We start from the raw sequence: 19,703 nt of genomic DNA, 5'->3' as shown, positions 1-19,703 counted from the left end.
GTAGTAGTTTGTGTTGTGGGGTGTATTCATTTTTGCATCAACTAATTTGAGTGAAGCTGACGATTTCATAATCTAAGTTATATTATTAACTTTACTTTCATGTAATGAGCTAAACAAATGTTCTATAAAACTCAGTTTTGTGAAAATTTTGGAAATTGTTTTTGTGTTCATTGAGATATTGATTACAATCTTACTTTTCAAAAGTGGTGTACTCATTTATGGTACATGCATATACATATATATATATATATATATACACACACACATATATATATATGAAACTATAACAGTATTCCATGTAGCAGTGAAGTGTCTGCTCCCTCTAGGATGGAAAGAGATGACATTAGCCCAGGACTCCAGGTGGTCAGCAGTCTCTGATCTGAGGATCGGTCCATACATCTCAGGTACACACTGTCACACTCGATCCTCCAGCAGTAACAGCGAGCCAGCTAGTGACCGTATGGGAGATGTCCAATCCAACCTCCGCCTTCTTTTACACAGCTGAAGCCAATCAATAGGTGGGGCTGTGCTCTGGTTTCAAGGTTAATCCTATGTGAGTAAGATGATTGGGACCCAATGTGTACGAGAGGGAAGTGGTGTTAGTGCTGGGCGGCCACCTGTCCTCACTGAGAGCCACAGCCCGGACTCCACACCCCTGTAGGAGCCATCAGAGGTGAGCCTAGCCTAGTAGGATGGTGGGTCATGGAGGTGACAAGAGGAGGAGGGGGGCAGACAATGGTCGGGGTGAGGGGAGCGGATGCAGATTGATTGTGTGGAACACAGCTGGATCCTACAACTGAGGGGAGGGGCGGCAGAGGGGAGGAGGAAAGGAAAGAGGAAGATGCTGGGTGTCTAGAGCCAGTGTAACGGATGAGTTGCTGCTCCTTCCAGCGTTCTTCACAGACCAAGTCCCTTTCTGCAAGCTGACTGGCAGCTGCTGATCACTGAGGAGTTTTGTAACATTTTTTGTTTCTCTGTCTGATTGGTTAATACAGTTAATTTATATTTGGTTAATATATATTTTGTCTTTACTATTTGTGCTGGTCGCATCTTATGGCACTTATTTTTTCAAATTTAAAGAAATGTAGCACTTTCATGTTTTGTTGATTTAATATTTTCTACGGTTTTTAAAAATCTTTAGCAAGTAGCTGGTCTTGCCTGGGGCGCAAAATCGTTTATCACCGGCCCTGGGTATCAGGGTGATGCCTGCAGCTGCAGGGATCACCCCAATACAACAACTTGAAGTCCAGTGAAGTACCAGGTACGTAACTGGTCAGCAAGTGTGTATAAAGACAGCTCAATACAACAAAGATGATTTAGTGCTGCTGTGTGAGGGATAGCATAATATTTAGTAGTGGTCTACCAACACAGAGGCAGTGCTGTTTTGCTTGAAAAAAATCAATTAACCTGAATGATATCATGAAAATCTGTATTTTTCAATAATCTAAGCCTTTACCCTCTTTTAACAGGGATTTGAGGCTGAATAATCTCCCAGGTAACACAGAAAACTGCAACAGTGTGAATGAGCCCTAAGTGTTTAACACGAATTTCAGGTATGGTATATTTGATACAGAGTTACATTGAACCAGCTTGGACCAGTACAACCATGCATATACCATACCTGGCTGATGCTCCTGGAAGCTGGAAATCACTAAAGCAAACACGGCAACTCTAATCATCTCCACTTGCTTCCAGGTCCCGTGCTGATTGGCCGGCCTGCTGCATTGTGAGCGCAGGAGGTCAACTGGAATAAAACTTCATTTTGGACTCTAAAATAATAGTTTTATACCATACCTGGCCAATGCCCCAGGACACTGGAAATAACTGAAGTAGACACCACTACTCCAGTCATCTCCACTTACTTCCAGGTCCTGTGCTGAGCGGTTGCCCTGTGGCATTCTGAGGTTGGCCATTTAGCATTCGCATCATTCAGTGAATGCTTTGCATTTTCTGAACGAATGCAAAGAGTCTTCTGATTAGACACAGTGGAGAGCCTGACATCACTGCTCTGCCTCTCCACCTCATCCAATCATAGAACGCATTACATTCGTTCAGAAGATGTTGATGTATTTTGCCGTTCCTTTGTGAAGTTGAATTACCTGGGTTTTTGTGGGTTTACTTTAAATGTAGAAACTTGACAAGACTGTACAAAAATATATAATACAATACTGTATGCGTGGTTTTGTGAAAGGAGTTTAAGGGTAAAGAACGTGTTGGATGTGTTGTACAGAGTTTTGTTGAATGAGCAGCAAATTACTCAAATCACAAATAAGTCTGAGGAAATGTGTTTTATTATTCCGTTTGAAAACAGTAGGATCTACCAAGTGTCCTGCATCATCTGGAAGGATATTGCTGAGTAGTGTGGAAATACTCCTGGAGTCCTCAATTGGAATAAGAAATCAGAAGAAAAAAATGGAGAAATATCTCTTGTGAACCACTGTAGTTGAATACAGGGGTTATATGGATTAGGTAAGTTGAGCTGCACACAGGGCTTCTTATGTCACAAATATTATTTGAAATTGGAATTCCAGGCACATATCTAATACATGGCTCAAATACGAGTATATGAACACTTCTCTTTCAAAAAATTGGTCATTTGGCTCAGCCAGCCTTGTAATTCACATATTGCTGTCACACTGCATAGCCAAGAGACTGACACCACTAATTTCCATGTCAACATTGCAGCTTCAAGCACCAGCTCTTACATTCTACCTAGTATTGGACATTTAACAAGTATCATTGTTGTCCAATGAACAGTTCCTCAGGATCATGGTGACCCAGGAAGCCATAATGCTGAACCAATGATCCCCCCCCCCCCCCCATGTACTGTGGGATCAGTTTATATGCAACCGTTTGCCTGGTACTCCAGTGTAAATTAAACTGCAAAAATATATATAGTGACACTTCCGTGCTACCTGACACTTATTTAAAAACCGTGAACTAAACAAATTGTGAATAATGTATCCTTCTACCAATGACTAAAATTAATTGCACAAATTAAAAATATTTATGTGTATATAAAGCATGCAGTTCACATCAAATGCCCTCCTGCACAGTTACAGTAAACAATTATCAATAAATATGTAGTGCTCCCTTCATGTATGACTATGCGTGTGACTCCCTATGTGACTAATATCTTAATCAATTAATAGACATATCATGTTGCTTAAACCACTTACAATAATCAGTGAAAACCAATATATCCGAAAAAAATACAACAAACATAAACAGGATTCTTTAGTGAGAATACTCAATATAATCCCAATCCAAAAATGTGATTTCTATCTCCAAAATTGAAATCTTCCTCCACTTTGTGCACAATGAACAGAATTCCGCACCAACAAGCAAGTGGGTCCCACCACCTTTTTTCCTATGCACTCACCTCTAGTTGTGGACCTAAAAACATATGTTGTTAGGTCTAGATGGCCGCTATCTTCCTGGTTATCCTTATGGATGATATTCTCCTGGTGGATATCATTTAGGAGACCACTAGTCTTTGCCTTGCCTTGCTTTGCCTTTGCTGCTAGCACACTCAAGATAAAATATAATGGCCTTTCAGTGTAGTAAACATTATTCCAAGCAATTTTATTAATAGCATTGCACTAATAATAATGTAATGGTAAAAATGCCTTTAAAATCTCACTGTACAGACGCAAATTGGCTCTCCTGTGGCATCCTTTCATGTGTTAGATTGTAAGCTCCAAGGAGCAGGGTCCCCGAACCCCTCGTGTATCGCATTGTATTGTTATTGTACTGTCTCATGTATTGTCTCCCATTGTAATGTACAGTGCTGAGCGAGCTGTTGGCGCTATATACTGTATAATGATGATAATAATAATGTGTTATGTCATGCCCCACATGACTTCATCAGCTGAGCAGCCGGATGATGTTGATTAATAAAAGGAGATCATCCATAAGGATAGCCAGGAAGATAGCAGCCATTACACATATAGCCAACTGAAGGTAAAATGCTATCTAGACCTAACAACATATGTTCTGAGGTCCACAACTAGAGGTGAGCACACCGGAGGAAAGGTGGTGGGACCCACTTGCATGTTGGTGTGGAATTCTGTTCATTGTGCACAGAGTGGAGGAAGATTTCCATTTTGGATATAGAAAACACATTTTTGGACTGGGATTATATTGAGTATTATCACCAAGGAATCCTGTTTATGTTTACTGTATTTTTTTGGATATATTGGTTTTCACTGATGATTGTAAATGGTTTAAGCAATATGATATGTGTATTAATTAAGATATTAGTCACATAGGGAGTCACACACATAGTCATACATGAAGGAAGCATTGCATGTATATTGAGAATTGTACTGAGTACTGTGTATTATGTAGGCACAAGTGTAAAGAAGGGAAGACGGGTGATGCATTAAAACTAGGAACAAGGACAAGTATTTAAAAGGGAAGTATAATAGCTTTGGGTTAATATGAATAGTTTTTCTGGTTAGTTTATATGTTTTTAAACTTATTACAAACTATAAATACACATACAAATGCAGTCTTTGTTTTACATTGTGGGTTTGTATTGTAGAACTATGCAGCTAAACAGACATCACAGCAAACACTGCCTGCTTTAATACAGAAACTGATGGGAATTATAGACTGAGCAGACCATTAGGGGATGAGTTACTCCTATGACTTGTTCAATTTTGTGTGTTTAACTACATTTTGGCATGAGCTACTGAGGTCTGTAAAAAGTTTTTTTTTTTGCATCAGGCTGTAAAGAGATATGAAAGTATAAGAAAAGAAGAAGAGAGCTCTACTTCCTGGCTAAAGTTACCAAAAAATAACATGCAATATTTCATATGAACATGGTTTAAGAGAGGGACTTGTTTTAAAAACTTTATTTTGATTTTTTCATTCCTGACCAAAACAAACAAATAGTATGAAACATGACACTCATTTTGAGCTGGATAGAAGATATACAGTATTCCTTATAGCGACTCAGGCCAGAAAAGAAGAGATCAAGAAAGGTGAACAGATTTAGTCTCACACTGGGCTTAAAAAAAACACCAGTTCCCTTGGCAAAAAAAAAAAAAAAAGCAGATATAGAGCATTTTTGTACACAGTTTAGGCGAGTTTAGCATTTTTTTCTGCCACAAATCTCCAATCAAAAACGCTAAATCAGAAGGGTATGCTTCTAATTGTCCTAATGTGTATAAACACCTAGGATAACACTGAGCTGCTTCTACAGGGAAAACACACAACTCCTGTAGAAGCAGCGATTTTTATGCCAGTGTGCATGGAGCCTTAGATGTCATCAGATGCTATTATAGAGGAAGTAGTAGACTGTACTGTTGTAGTGTTTAGAAAGCATGTTATTCATCCATTTCTGAAAGAAATCTTACAAATAAATCTACATTAAATGATCATTTTACTATCTTTGGATATTTAATCTGTATCTAAAAATACGGTCAGTGTTAAATAGCAAGACAATTAGTAAAGTTCCCATGAGTAACCGACAGAAAACCATATTTATTGATGTCAGATCATTGAAAGAGGAATTCTGATGAATTGCTGTTGGATATGACACTTTGTACTGCCCTATTATAGCAGCTTGATTGTTGTCATAAACCTATGTGCCTAGCTACCTTTCATCATTAGATAACAGGCTGAGTGGAGCGGAAAGGTTACCTGGCTATTAAGTAAACATAATATTTACACTAACAACTCGCTTTTTTCACTTTGGTTTAGAATGTTCATCATGCTGGGTTGCAGAGTACACACAGCCTTTCAAACAGGGGAAGGATCAAAGAGTGGAGCCGTCACTAGGCTTTCCATTCATAGGTTGATCTCATCTAACAGCCACAAATGATTCTCAATATAGACATGCACCACCTCCAATAATTACTGCTCAGATCAACTTAGGTAACCAGGGGTCTCCAAACTACGGCCCATGGGCCAAATACGGCCGCTGCAAGATTCTATCCAGCTCGTGGTTAGGACCCTCATGAAAGGTGGAACTCTAATGGGGTGCCTGATGTAAGAGAGAACTCTGATGGGAATCCTGACGCAGAGGTGGACTCTGATAAGGGGGATCTGATGAGGACCCTGATGTAAGGGGGGACTCCGATGGGGAACCTGATGCAGAGGGGGGACTCCGATGGGGAACCTGATGCAGAGGGGGGACTCCGATGGGGAACCTGATGCAGAGGGGGGACTCCGATGGGGAACCTGATGCAGAGGGGGACTGTGATAAGGGGGATCTGATGAGGACTTTAATGTAAGGGGGAAACTGATGGGGACCTTAATGTAAGGGGGAGGGGAACTAATGGGGACCCTGATGTAAGGGGGGATCTAATGGGGACCCTGATGTAAGGGGGGCTCCAATGAGGACCCTGATGTAAGGGGGGCTCTAATGGGGACCCTGATGTAAGGGGGGCTCCAATGGGGACCCTGATGTAAGGGGGAACTGATGGGGACCCTAATGTAAGGGGGGAACTGATGGGGACCCTAATGTAAGGGGGGAACTGATGGGGACCCTAATGTAAGGGGGGAACTGATGGGGACCCTAATGTAAGGGGGGAACTGATGGGGACTCTAATGTAAGGGGGGAACTGATGGGGACCCTAATGTAAAGGGGGCTCTGATGGGGACCCTAATGTAAAGGGGGCTCTGATGGGGACCCTAATGTAAAGGGGGGAACTGATGGGGACCCTAATGTAAAGGGGGCTCTGATGGGGACCCTAATGTAAAGGGGGCTCTGATGGGGACCCTAATGTAAGGGGGTTTATAAAATATAATATGTGGTCCTCCTACTGAAACATTCAAGCTAAAACCATTACCAGTATAAGGCAGCTGGTTAGAACATACTTAGGATGCACACATTCAATACATTCCTGGGCACAATTGTACAAAAATCTGAACTTCCCTACTCATTTTGAGATTTCCATTTTTTGGCACCAGACTCCTGTCTCAATCACACATGGACTACATTTATTTCATAGAAATAACACAAGTAACTGAAAGAGACTGCCAGACTGTTGAGAAATTGTGTAATCATGCAAAACTGTTGGTGACTCTGCAATAATGAAAGTTCCTGTTTCAGATGAGTCCCATGTGGTTTCAATGATAGAAATGTAGTTCTGATCTGTTTTGACAGGGAGCGCCTGAAGTTGCTATAACAGCATTTCTTAAAATTTGTGAAGCACAGAGGAGACCAGTGGGAGTAGAAACAATGGGTGCCGCAGATACTTTGTATTCTACAGTCCTGTCCAGGAGACATAAAATCTTCAAACAAAAGAGTGTTTTTATTTTTTTGCTGCAGCATATATTTTTTTTTGTGTGCCGATTCTAGTCAGTTGTCAAGTGACAGACAAAAAAACTCCTTACTGTATTCTGGCCTGCTACACTAACATGAAGGTCCAGTCATGCCATATGCAATGACATGCTCTGATCCACGCAAATCAGCACATATACATTGTAAAAGCAAAGTATTTTAATAAAAGCAGTTGACGCATCACATACAAACACATGTAAGCGCACTGCAGTGTACATAAATGCAATAGTAGAACCAGTACATTGACATTTCCTTTACAAATAAGACTTTGTAAATTAAAAAAAAAAAAAAATGATGTACAGCACAACATAGAAGCATGTTAAAACACAACACAGCATGCCAGTACATGTGCATTTTTGCGCGCTCAACACACACATTGCAGTGGAAATGGACCCTTACTGGAGATCACAGGCAGACACTTTAGAGAGCCAATAAACAATAAGACCGTGGCTGCACAGTACTTGTTAGTTAATAAAGTGGTCGCTAATAGAGATGAGCGAATTATTCAAAAATTCGATTCGGCTGATTCGCCGAATTTCAGGAAGAAATTTGATTCGATGCGAATTTATTCGCTACGAAGTTAACTTATAAAAAGGGTTTCTAGGCTTCAGAGAGCCTTTAAATTAGTGCAGAACACTGTACCTTTAATTTAAATGCCCTTGGAGATGAGGAAGGAGAAGGAGAAGGAGAAGAAGGAGAAGGAGAAGGATGAGAAGAAGGAGAAGGAGAAGGATGAGAAGAAGGAGAAGGAGAAGGATGAGAAGAAGGAGAAGGATGAGAAGAAGGAGAAGGAGAAGGAGAAGGAGGAGAAGGAGAAGGAGAAGGAGAAGGATGAGAAGAAGGAGAAGGATGAGAAGAAGGAGAAGGATGAGAAGAAGGAGAAGGAGAAGGATGAGAAGAAGGAGAAGGATGAGAAGATGGAGAAGGAGAAGGATGAGAAGAAGGAGAAGGATGAGAAGAAGGAGAAGGAGAAGGATGAGAAGAAGGAGAAGGATGAGAAGAAGGAGAAGGATGAGAAGAAGGATGAGAAGAAGGATGAGAAGAAGGAGAAGGATGAGAAGAAGGATGAGAAGAAGGAGAAGGATGAGAAGAAGGATGAGAAGAAGGAGAAGGATGAGAAGAAGGAGAAGGATGAGAAGAAGGAGAAGGATGAGAAGAAGAAGAAGGATGAGAAGAAGGAGAAGGATGAGAAGAAGGAGAAGGATGAGAAGAAGAAGAAGGATGAGAAGAAGAAGAAGGATGAGAAGAAGAAGAAGGATGAGAAGAAGGAGAATTCCAAGCCGGCAAAAAGTGTATCTGCAGAGCTCCGCTATTTCTTAGGCTATTTCTGACAGTTCTGGGACATTCACTCCATACAGCGGTTGAAACATTGTATCTATTTGTTTCCATAAATGGATCCATTTATGGAAACAAATAGATACAATGTTTCAACCGCTGTATGGAGTGAATGTCACAGAACTGTCAGAAATAGCGGAGCTCTGCAGATACACTTTTTGCCGACTTGGAATTATTCTTATTTTCATCCTACTTCTTCTTCTTCATCCTCATCCTCTTCTTCTGAGGATGAGGATGAAGAAGAAGAAGTAGGATGAAAATAAGATTAATTCCAAGCCGGCAAAAAGTGTATCTGCAGAGCTCCTCTAAGTGTATCTGCAGAATTATTCTTATTTTCATCCTTCTTCTTCCTCTTCATCCTCATCCTCTTCTTCTTCTGAGGATGAAGAGGAAGAAGAAGAAGAAGTAGGATGAAAATAAGAATAATTCCAAGCCGGCAAAAAGTGTATCTGCAGAGCTCCTCTATTCTGCAGATACACTTAGAGGAGCTCTGCAGATACACTTTTTGCCGGCTTGGAATTATTCTTATTTTCATCCTACTTCTTCTTCTTCTTCATCCTCATCCTCAGAAGAAGAAGAGGATGAGGATGAAGAGGAAGAAGAAGAAGAAGTAGGATTATTATTATTATACAATATTTATAAAGCGCCAATAGTTCGCTCAGCGCTGTACATTATAAAGGGGGACAGAACATGTGACAGAACAATACCAATACAATGCAAAACATGAGGGGATCGAGGGCCCTGCTCTTTCAAGCTTACAATCTAGGAGGGAGGGGATGGTGGCACAGGAGGAGATAGCTGTGGGGGATGGAGTGGTAGGAAGAGTGGAGGAGGTCGGCAAGTTAGCGGGGGCGGGGTAGGCTTCCCTGAAGAGATGGGTTTTCAGGGTGCGCCTAAAGGAGAGGAGAGTAGGTGATAATCTGATGGGTTGGGGCAGGGAGTTCCAGAGGATGGGTGACACCCTGGAGAAGTCCTGGAGGCGGGCATGGGAGGAGGAGACCAGGGAACTAGAGAGAAGGAGGTCTTGTGAGGAGCGGAGTGTGCGTGCTGGGCGGTACTTGGATATTAGGTCAGTGATGTAGTTCGGGGCAGTATGGTGGACAGCTTTGTACGTCAGCGTTAGGATTTTGAATTTGATCCGTTGCGCAATCGGAAGCCAGTGGAGGGATTGGCAGAGGGGGGTGGCGGAAACGGAGCGGTTGGAAAGGTGAATGAGTCTGGCAGCCGTATTCAGGATGGACTGAAGCGGGGATAGCCAGCGGCGAGGCAGGCCAGTGATGAGGGAGTTGCAGTAGTCGAGTCGTGATATGATGAGGGAGTGGATGAGCTGTTTAGTGGTTTCTGGAGTTAGGAACGTGCGGATTTTGGCGATGTTGCGGAGGTGGAGTCTGCACGAGTTTGTTAAAGAGTGGACTTGGGGCTGGAAGGATAGGTTGGAGTCCAAAATGACACCAAGTACTCTGGCCTGCGGGGCGGGTTTGATAGTGGTGTTGTTGGACATGATGGAGAAGTCAATGGGGGGTGGTGTCCGGGCTGGAGGGAAGACAAGAAACTCGGTTTTGGAGAGGTTCAGTTTAAGGAAGTGGAGCGACATCCAGTCTGATATGTCGCTCAACAGGTGTGTGATTCGGGCGGAGACCGAGGGGGTGAGGTGGGGGGTTGAGAGATAGATTTGTGTGTCGTCGGCATAGAGGTGGTAGTTGAAGCCGTGAGAGTGTATGAGTTGGCCAAGGGAGGAGGTGTAGATGGAGAAGAGAAGGGGCCCGAGGACAGAGCCTTGAGGGACCCCAACAGAGAGGGGGAGTGAGAGGGAGGTGGTGGCATTATAGGTAACGCTGAAAGAGCGTTGTGACAGGTAGGATGAGAGCCAGGAGAGAGCAGAATCTCTGAGGCCGAGGGAGTGTAGTTTTTTGAGGAGGAGGGGGTGGTCGACTGTGTCAAAGGCCGCAGAGAGGTCAAGGAGTAGGAGCACTGAATAGTGGCCATTAGCTTTGGCGGTTAGCAGGTCGTTGGAGAGTTTGAGTAAGGCAGTTTCGGTGGAGTGTAGGGGACGGAAGCTGGACTGTAGGGGATCGAGGAGGTTGTTGTCGTTGAGGTGAGAGCATAGGCGGGCGTAGACTAGGCGCTCGAGGAGTTTAGATGTAAATGGGAGCAGGGAGATGGGTCTGAGGTTGTTCGGGTCATTGGGGTCCAGGGAGGGCTTTTTAAGTATGGGGGTGATGTGTGCATGTTTCAGAGGGGAAGGGAAAGTGCCGGAGGAGAGGGAGAGATTGAAGATGTGGGTGAGGGAGCGTAGGATGGAGGGGGAGGGAGGTTGTAGGAGTTGTGAGGGGATAGGGTCAAGGGGGCAGGTGGTGAGGCGGGCATCAGAGAGGATCTTGGAGACTTCTTCGATGGTAGTAAGGTCAAAGGTGCGGAGTGTTGGGGGAGCTTCAGTATGAGAAATGTAGGGTGGGGTGGGAGAGGAGGTCAGAGCAGTGGTGGGGCCGTGGGAGAGGGGTGTAGAGGGGGTAGCTGAGTGAGGGGGAAGGGGGTTGGAGGGAGTTTGAGCAGCGACGAAGTCCCTGTGGGTTATGTCGAGGGGGAGGGGGGATGAGGGGGTAGCTGTGTGAGAGGGGACGGGTTGAGAAGGCGTGTGAGTTGCGGCAATGTCCTTGCGAATTGTGTCAATCTTGTTTTTGAAGTGATTGGCAATCTCAAGGGCAGTGAGTGAGGTGCTGGGTGGAGGTGGGGGTGGCGAGAGTAGAGAGTTGAAGGTGGAGAAGAGTAAGGATGAAAAGTAGGATGAAAATAAGAATAATTCCAAGTCGGCAAAAAGTGTATCTGCAGAGCTCCTCTATTCTGCAGATACACTTAGAGGAGCTCTGCAAATACACTTTTTGCCGGCTTGGAATTATTCTTATTTTCATCCTACTTCTTCTTCATCCTCATCCTCTTCTTCTTCTGAGGATGAGGATGAAGAAGAAGACGAAGAAGTAGGATGAAAATAAGAATAATTCCAAGCCGGCAAAAAGTGTATCTGCAGAGCTCCTCTATTCTGCAGATACACTTAGAGGAGCTCTGCAGATACACTTTTTGCCGGCTTGGAATTTTTCTTATTTTCATCCTACTTCTTCTTCTTCTTCTTCATCCTCATCCTCTTCTTCTTCTTCTGAGGATGAGGATGAAGAAGAAGAAGAAGTAGGATGAAAATAAGAATAATTCCAAGCCGGCAAAAAGTGTATCTGCAGAGCTCCTCTAAGTGTATCTGCAGAATAGAGGAGCTCTGCAGATACACTTTTTGCCGGCTTGGAATTATTCTTATTTTCATCCTACTTCTTCTTCTTCTTCTTCTTCTTCTTCATCCTCAGAAGAAGAAGAAGAGGATGAGGATGAAGAGGAAGAAGAAGAAGAAGTAGGATGAAAATAAGAATAATTCCAAGCCGGCAAAAAGTGTATCTGCAGAGCTCCTCTATTCTGCAGATACACTTAGAGGAGCTCTGCAGATACACTTTTTGCCGGCTTGGAATTATTCTTATTTTCATCCTACTTCTTCTTCTTCTTCATCCTCATCCTCTTCTTCTTCTTCTGAGGATGAGGATGAATTAGAAGAAGAAGAAGAAGAAGTAGGATGAAAATAAGAATAATTCCAAGCCGGCAAAAAGTGTATCTGCAGAGCTCCTCTAAGTGTATCTGCAGAATAGAGGAGCTCTGCAGATACACTTTTTGCCGGCTTGGAATTATTCTTATTTTCATCCTACTTCTTCTTCTTCTTCTTCTTCATCCTCATCCTCATCCTCAGAAGAAGAAGAAGAGGATGAGGATGAAGAAGAAGAAGAAGTAGGATGAAAATAAGAAGAATTCCAAGCCGGCAAAAAGTGTATCTGCAGAGCTCCTCTAAGTGTATCTGCAGAATAGATGAGCTCTGCAGATACACTTTTTGCCGGCTTGGAATTATTCTTATTTTCATCCTACTTCTTCTTCTTCTTCCTCTTCCTCCTCATCCTCTTCTTCTTCTTCTGAGGATGAAGAAGTAGAAGAAGAAGAAGAAGAAATAGGATGAAAATAAGAATAATTCCAAGCCGGCAAAAAGTGTATCTGCAGAGCTCATCTATTCTGCAGATACACTTAGAGGAGCTCTGCAGATACACTTTTTGCCGGCTTGGAATTCTTCTTATTTTCATCCTACTTCTTCTTCTTCTTCATCCTCATCCTCTTCTTCTTCTTCTGAGGATGAGGATGAGGATGAAGAAGAAGAAGAAGTAGGATGAAAATAAGAATAATTCCAAGCCGGCAAAAAGTGTATCTGCAGAGCTCCTCTAAGTGTATCTGCAGAATAGAGGAGCTCTGCAGATACACTTTTTGCCGGCTTGGAATTATTCTTATTTTCATCCTACTTCTTCTTCTTCTTCTTCATCCTCATCCTCAGAAGAAGAAGAGGATGAGGATGAAGAGGAAGAAGAAGAAGAAGAAGAAGTAGGATGAAAATAAGAATTCCAAACTGGCAAAAAGTGTATCTGCAGAGTTCCTCTATTTCTGACAGTTCTCTGACAGTTCCTTCACATGTACAGCGGTTGAAACATCTGTTTCCGAATAAAAACATCTGTATCCTAAATGGAAACAAATAGATACAATGTTTCAACCGCTGTACATGTGTTCCTTCTGTCAGAGAACTGTCAGAAATAGCGGAGCTCTCTGCAGGGACACTTTTGCCGGCTGATCGGGAAAAATCCGATTCACGCACCCGAAGAAGGCAAATATTCGGATTCGACGCGAATCGAATTTTTCCTGAAATTCGTATCGAATTCCGGTTCGCCTGGTTCGATTCGCTCATCTCTAGTCGCTAACAATAATTTCTATTTTTCAATACATTATTTCAAATGAGGCCACTCTTTGCAGTTTAAATCTCCAGCTAAGCAGTCATGAAAACATTGCAAGTTGTCACATCCTAACAAGATGAGGGGGCCTGAGATCTGTGCAGTGAAAACCAACTTCAGACGGGTCACCTGCTTCATAAGACATCTTTCTTGATAATGTTACATTTGTGTATCTAATATATTGAAGCAGATTATTGGTAGCACGTGTTTGTATGATACACTCAGGGGTGTCCCTAGAGTTGGTGTCACACAGTGCGATAACACTTGGTGACACCCACTCTGACGATCCAGGCAGGATGGATCGGATCTGTGGATTGAGCATAATGGATCGGACTCCGATTCATTATGCTCCTCAATCCGCAGATCTGATCCATCCTGCGGGGATCGTCGGCTTTCTTTACAACTTACCTTTTCTTGCAAAAAGAGTGCATTTATTATTTTTCATCAAAAGGTGACCTAATCTTAACTAATTTAGAGGGCTTCACATACTTTCCACAAAATTTTAAATTTACATCCTGGCTGCTCTTAAACTTTTTAACAAAATCCCTAATGTTACTGCAATTCCCTTCCCTTCTTAGTACTTGGGAATCTGTAAAACAGGGGCCAGTGTGTTCCCCAATTTTAGTGCTGTCCTCACAAAGGTCTATGGACCCATCAAAAGAAGAGAATTGGGGAAAAAAGAGAACTTCTGTTAAACCTATCATCAGAGAAACATGGCAATTACTATTACTGACATCCTCCTGAAAATGTTAGATGCCCGGCTGATAGGCTGCTATGTGAGACCTCAATACTTTGAGGCTGTCATACTGAACCTTCAAAACTGAGTAACTGATCTGGAATGAATATTCATATTAGGAAAGTCAGTGTACCATTTTGGGCCTTTACTGCCACCTTGCTCTGGGTCAAGGACTTTATTACTATTTAGGTCAGAAAATTAGCATAACAGGTTAGCTACTTACATTTGCAAAAGGGGTGGTCAGCAGGGGCGGACTGACCATTTGGAAACTCGAGCACTGCCCGAGGGCCCGGGGTCAATAGGGGGCCCCATGAGATGCCCCTGGTACCTTTTTCATAGGCTTTTTTGAGTTTGGGCAAGGACACAGGGGCCCCATGATCCCCTATTGCCCGGGGGCCCCATGAGTTGTCAGTCTGCCCCTGGTGGTCAGTATTGGCAGTCTTCCCCTTTCTCTTATAACAGACAAAGATGTTTGCTTTAAAGTATATTTCTACTTTTGCAGCCAATTTAGAACACCGACTTTATATTTGTTACATGTCCCCATTCACATAGCATAAAAACATTCACAAATTGCAGATTACCTTTTTTAGATGCTTTCTTCTGGACCTTCCAGTAAGCAAACAATCCTACTAGTTCTTTTTGTTTATGAGAGGGCTGGGCAGCTGTTTGACATAATTATTTCTATGTTCTGTGCAGGCAGATTTTCATTATCAATTGTAACTAGATTTGAACACTGTATGCCCTAACACAGGGTAAAAGGTTTAGAGGCTTCTTGCATGTACACTAATGACAGACTGACATTGTTCAAAAAACCTTGCAGTCAACCATCACGCCTTCTCCTGAGAAACAAGTAAAAAATAAGAAATATATATTTTTATTTTTTAGGCAAGCTGTGTGAATGGAAACATAATAAATAGTGGAATTTCCTCAAATTTGACTGCAAAAGTGGAAATATGCTTTAGGGCTGCTATATGAAAAGCTATACAAATATGTTAAAACACATGCTTTTCTTCTAGTTGCTAGAATGTGCCAAGGGCTGAACTTAAAGACAAATGCTACAAAGCATGAATAATATAACAGCAATGCGGGTTACCTGTCCCCAATCTTTCCAGGGGATTTTGCCTGAGCAGTAATGTAATGAGGTCCTGAGCGTCAGAGGGTGGAGCTTCATCCCTTTCAGGCCAATTTATTTCATCTGTCAAGAAGGAAAAAAAAAAAAGTTAGAGAATATAAAACTAGAACAGGACTTTTATCTGCTGCTGACCTCACATGGGATTTCAATGGTTTCTAGTTAGAAAGGAATACTGACTTAAAATGGGTTTGTTCGAAATTTTTAGATCAAAATATGCATACTTATTCTGGGTCAGTGTCAGTAGAAAAGCCAGAGGATCTACATTGGTAAAACTACTAGCATCTTAGGAAGGGGAGCACAGCACAAGCAGCTTTTTTTCAATCAAGACAAGTTATCTTTTAAACAAGTTGTGAATGCTCATTTTTTTTTCTATAAAAGCACAAACATGTTATAGTTGCCTGCTCTAAGTAATGGTTTTGCACAGAGCAGTCCCAATCCTCTTCTCGATTCCACCGCTGGAGCTCCTGGCTCCTCCCCCATACCAAGTGCCCCCATAGCAAGCTGCTTGCTATTGGGGCACTCATGCAGGCCTGCTCTGTGTGTCTATTGACACAAAGAGCATGGCTCAGCCCCTCAGCCTGCTCCTCTCTCACTGGCTCAAGTATAAGGGGGGGGGGGCTTGGGGGGAGCTGCATGCAGAAAGTTTTTCATGCGGAGAATGCATTAAGATAAAAACACCTTCTACCTTTAGAACCAACCACTTTAAAGAAGCTAAAACGATATACCAGAGTTTACTGTATTTGCATTTGCAATCCTTGGGAACCAGCAATGAATTAAAGAGTATTGCAACACCAGAACTCATTGTTACAAAGTACTAACTGGTATCAGTAGAATGCATTTTGTATACTTCACATAGAAATGTACATTATATATTAGGAAAGACGCTTATCTACCTGAAGTCAAGCTGCAGATGTGAAGACTGAAGAAAACTTTTTATTGGTTGCTAAAGCAAAATCTAGTTAGTTTTCCTTTACTCTGCTTTGCAACTATATGAATTTTGACAGACGTATGGATGACTTCATGGCCATAAACTGATAGGTAATATTTCACTGTGCCACGTGAAAACAACATTTCTGCTCCCTCCATACAGACATTCAAAGCTGCAATGTTAACTGAATGTTAATTGCCCAACAACCACTGTAAAATGTATCAAGATGACCCCCTCTATCCATTCATAATACTGGATATACGAGTTTTACATTTATCATGAGATAGCTTTCAGGGGAATATGGATTTTTGCCGCTTAGCTGTACAAATGTATATTTGTTGAACTGTCATGTAAAATGTGATGCAGACTGAAAAAATGAACAAAATCTTTAAATTACATATATTGCACAGGATCATTTGCATAATTGTGCCGTAGGGGAGCAGGGCGGGCCACGGTTTGAAAAGGGCAAAAGAACTAAACAGTGTCTATGCCAACTTGGCTGACATATTTAAACGAGGTTAAATTGGATTTAGAGCATTCGATATGAATATGCATCTCTGCTGCAAGGCATTTCAAGCCAGGACAGCGCGTTGCCGCTTGCCTTAATTAAAACAGGTTGATTCCCCAAGCTGTTATCGCCTCAAAGTATAACTTCAGTAACCACATAATATATGTGCATTGGCTATGCTATATGCAAAGACTACTATCCACATATTTATACACAAAAACAAAAAAATACACAAAGTAGCCTACATTACAATATAAACACACAACATGTGCATGCATACATATTTCCACTACGTGTATGTGTGCATTAACGTTGACACACAATCATTGCTAAAATTCAAAACAAAGATGGTGCAATTCCATATGGACTCACAGCAAGACACTAGTATGGAAACGAAATACTGATGTGATTTTATGTGACTAAATTAAATGTGGCACATAAAGCAAAAGCATTCAGTGCATATTAAGTATGCACTTTTTATGACATAAGCAGAGCCAAATTTATACAGACATGTGATTATCTAGAAATCTGTAGACAAAATGGTACTTCAATGTAACCTTACATATCGCATCATTTAATGAAGCACAAGCTTCAAAAATTTTACAATACAATACTTTACTTTCACACAAAACACCCTACATGAGATGTCAGATGATGTCACAGAGTCAGTCCAGGCTCTGTAGGGTTCCCGACAATAATGTTGGGATCCGCCCAGAAGTGTGACCAGAAGTTGGTTCAGCCTCTCAGTGGCACTGAGCCAACCTGCTCACCCCCCCTCCACAGGTCCAGTGCTTCAGTGAACATTGGAGGGGCAGAGGAAAGAGATGATGCCTGTCAGAGCAAACTGCTGCCATCTAGGTGAACATATACGGGTTTTTTTTTTCCCCATACTCTTTTTAAATACAACAATGGTGGTGTCTAGATAAACACACACTCATATTAGGATTTGCTTCCCATACAGAACATCGTAGCATACAGTTAGGTCGATATATATATTTGGACACAGGCACAATTTTAGATTTTTTTAGGTATTTACCAAAACATATTCAAGCTTTAGCTATATAATGGATATGGGCTGAAAGTGCACACTCTCAGGTTTAATTAAAGGGTATGTACATCCAAATTGGAGGAAGGGTTTAGGAATTACAGCTCTTAAGATTAGCCATTCCCCAAAAGTAATTGGACAATTGAATAAAAAGCTCTTTCATGGCCAAGTGTGGGTTACTCCTTTGTTATTTCTTCATCAATTAAGCAGGTAAAAGGTCTGGAGTTGATTCTAAGTGTGGTATTTGTATTTGGAATATATTGCTGTGAACCTATATCATGCGTTCAAAGGAGCTGTCCATGCAAGTGAAACAGGCCATTGTAAGGCTTCAAAAACTAAACAAATCCATCAGAAAGATAGCAGCAACATTAAGGGGGGCCAAATAAACAGTTTGGTACATTCTGAGGAAAGAACGCACTGGTGAACTCAGCAACATAAAAAGGCATGGAAGACAACAGTGCTGGATGATCGCAGGATCCTCTCTATGGTAAAGAAAAAACCCATTCACAACATCCAGACAAGTGAAGGACACTCCCCAGGAGGTGGGCATATAATTGTCAAAGTCTATAATCAAGAGGAGACTTCACGAGAGCAAATACAGAGGGTTCACCAAGGTACAAACCATCCATAAGCCTGAAGAATAGAAAAGCCAGATTAGACTTTGCCAAAAAACATCTAAAAAAGCCAGACCAGTTCTGGAAAACCATTCTTTGGATGGATGAAACTAAGATTCAGAATGATGGGAAGAAAAAAAAAAGTGTGGAGAAGGCTTGGAACAGCTCATGATCCAAAACGTCATCTGTTTTTGAAGGAAAAGAAGTGGAATATTCTGCAATGGCCGAGTCAATCACCTGATCTCAACCCAATTGAACATGCATTTCACTTGCTGAAGACAAAACTAAAGGCTGAAAGACCCACAAAGAACTGTAGACAGCTGTAGTTAGAGCCTGGCAAAGCATCAGAAAGGAGGAAACCCAGTCTTTGGTACTGTCCATGGGTTCCAGAATTCAGGCAGTCATTGCCAGTAAAGGATGCTCAACAAAATATTAAAAATGAACATTTTATTTATGATTATATTCATTTGTCCCCCCAGAAACCACTAAGCAGCTCATCCACTCCCTCATCATATCACGACTCGACTACTGCAACTCCCTCCTCACTGGCCTGCCTCGCCGCTGGCTATCCCCGCTTCAGTCGATCCTGAATAAGGCTGCCAGACTCATTCACCTTTCCAACCACTCCATTTCCGCCACCCCCCTCTGCCAATCCCTCCACTGGCTTCCGATTGCGCAACGGATCAAATTCAAAATCCTAACACTGACGTACAAAGCTGTCCACCATACTGCCCCGAACTACCTCACTGACCTAATATCCAAGTACCGCCCAGCACACACACTCCGCTCCTCACAAGACCTCCTTCTCTCTAGTTCCCTGGTCTCCTCCTACCATGCCCGCCTCCAGGACTTCTCCAGGGTGTCTCCCATCCTCTGGAACTCCCTGCCCCAACCCATCAGATTATCACCTACTCTCCTCTCCTTTAGGCGCACCCTGAAAACCCATCTCTTTAGGGAAGCCTACCCCACCCCCTGCTAACTTGCCGACCTCCTCCACTCTTCCTACCACTCCATCCCCCACACTTATTTCCTCCTGTGTCACCATCCCCTCCCTCCTAGATTGTAAGCTCGAAAGAGCAGGGCCCTCAATCCCCTCATGTTTTGCATTGTATTGGTATTGTTCTGTCACATGTTCTGTCCCCCTTTGTAATGTACAGCTCTGAGCGAACCATTGGCGCTTTATAAATACTGTATAATAATAATATAATAATAATAATTTGTCCAATTACATTTGAGTCCCTGAAAATGGAGGGAC

At 42.3% G+C, this 19,703-nt stretch overlaps 1 protein-coding gene across 7 annotated transcripts in view; it reads right to left on the bottom strand.

Annotated features, from left to right (window-relative positions):
• The window catches only part of MAST4 (microtubule associated serine/threonine kinase family member 4), a 749,251-nt gene that overhangs the window by 47,672 nt on the left and 681,876 nt on the right, over positions 1–19,703 (bottom strand). For all 7 annotated transcript variants that reach the window (XM_089653476.1, XM_089653475.1, XM_089653479.1 and 4 more), the window contains one exon: positions 15,315–15,416. In XM_089653476.1, the coding sequence (XP_089509602.1) occupies positions 15,315–15,416 (102 nt within the window). The remainder of the gene's footprint in view (positions 1–15,314; positions 15,417–19,703) is intronic.

The sequence above is a fragment of the Staurois parvus genome, unplaced genomic scaffold, assembly GCF_062004578.1.
Source record: "Staurois parvus isolate SC_StPar_1 unplaced genomic scaffold, SC_StPar_1.0 ptg000714l, whole genome shotgun sequence".
In the NCBI taxonomy this organism is placed as follows: Eukaryota; Metazoa; Chordata; class Amphibia; order Anura; family Ranidae; genus Staurois; species Staurois parvus.
The sequence above is the reverse complement of the archived record's forward strand: the minus strand, read 5'-3'. Positions and strand labels throughout refer to the sequence as shown.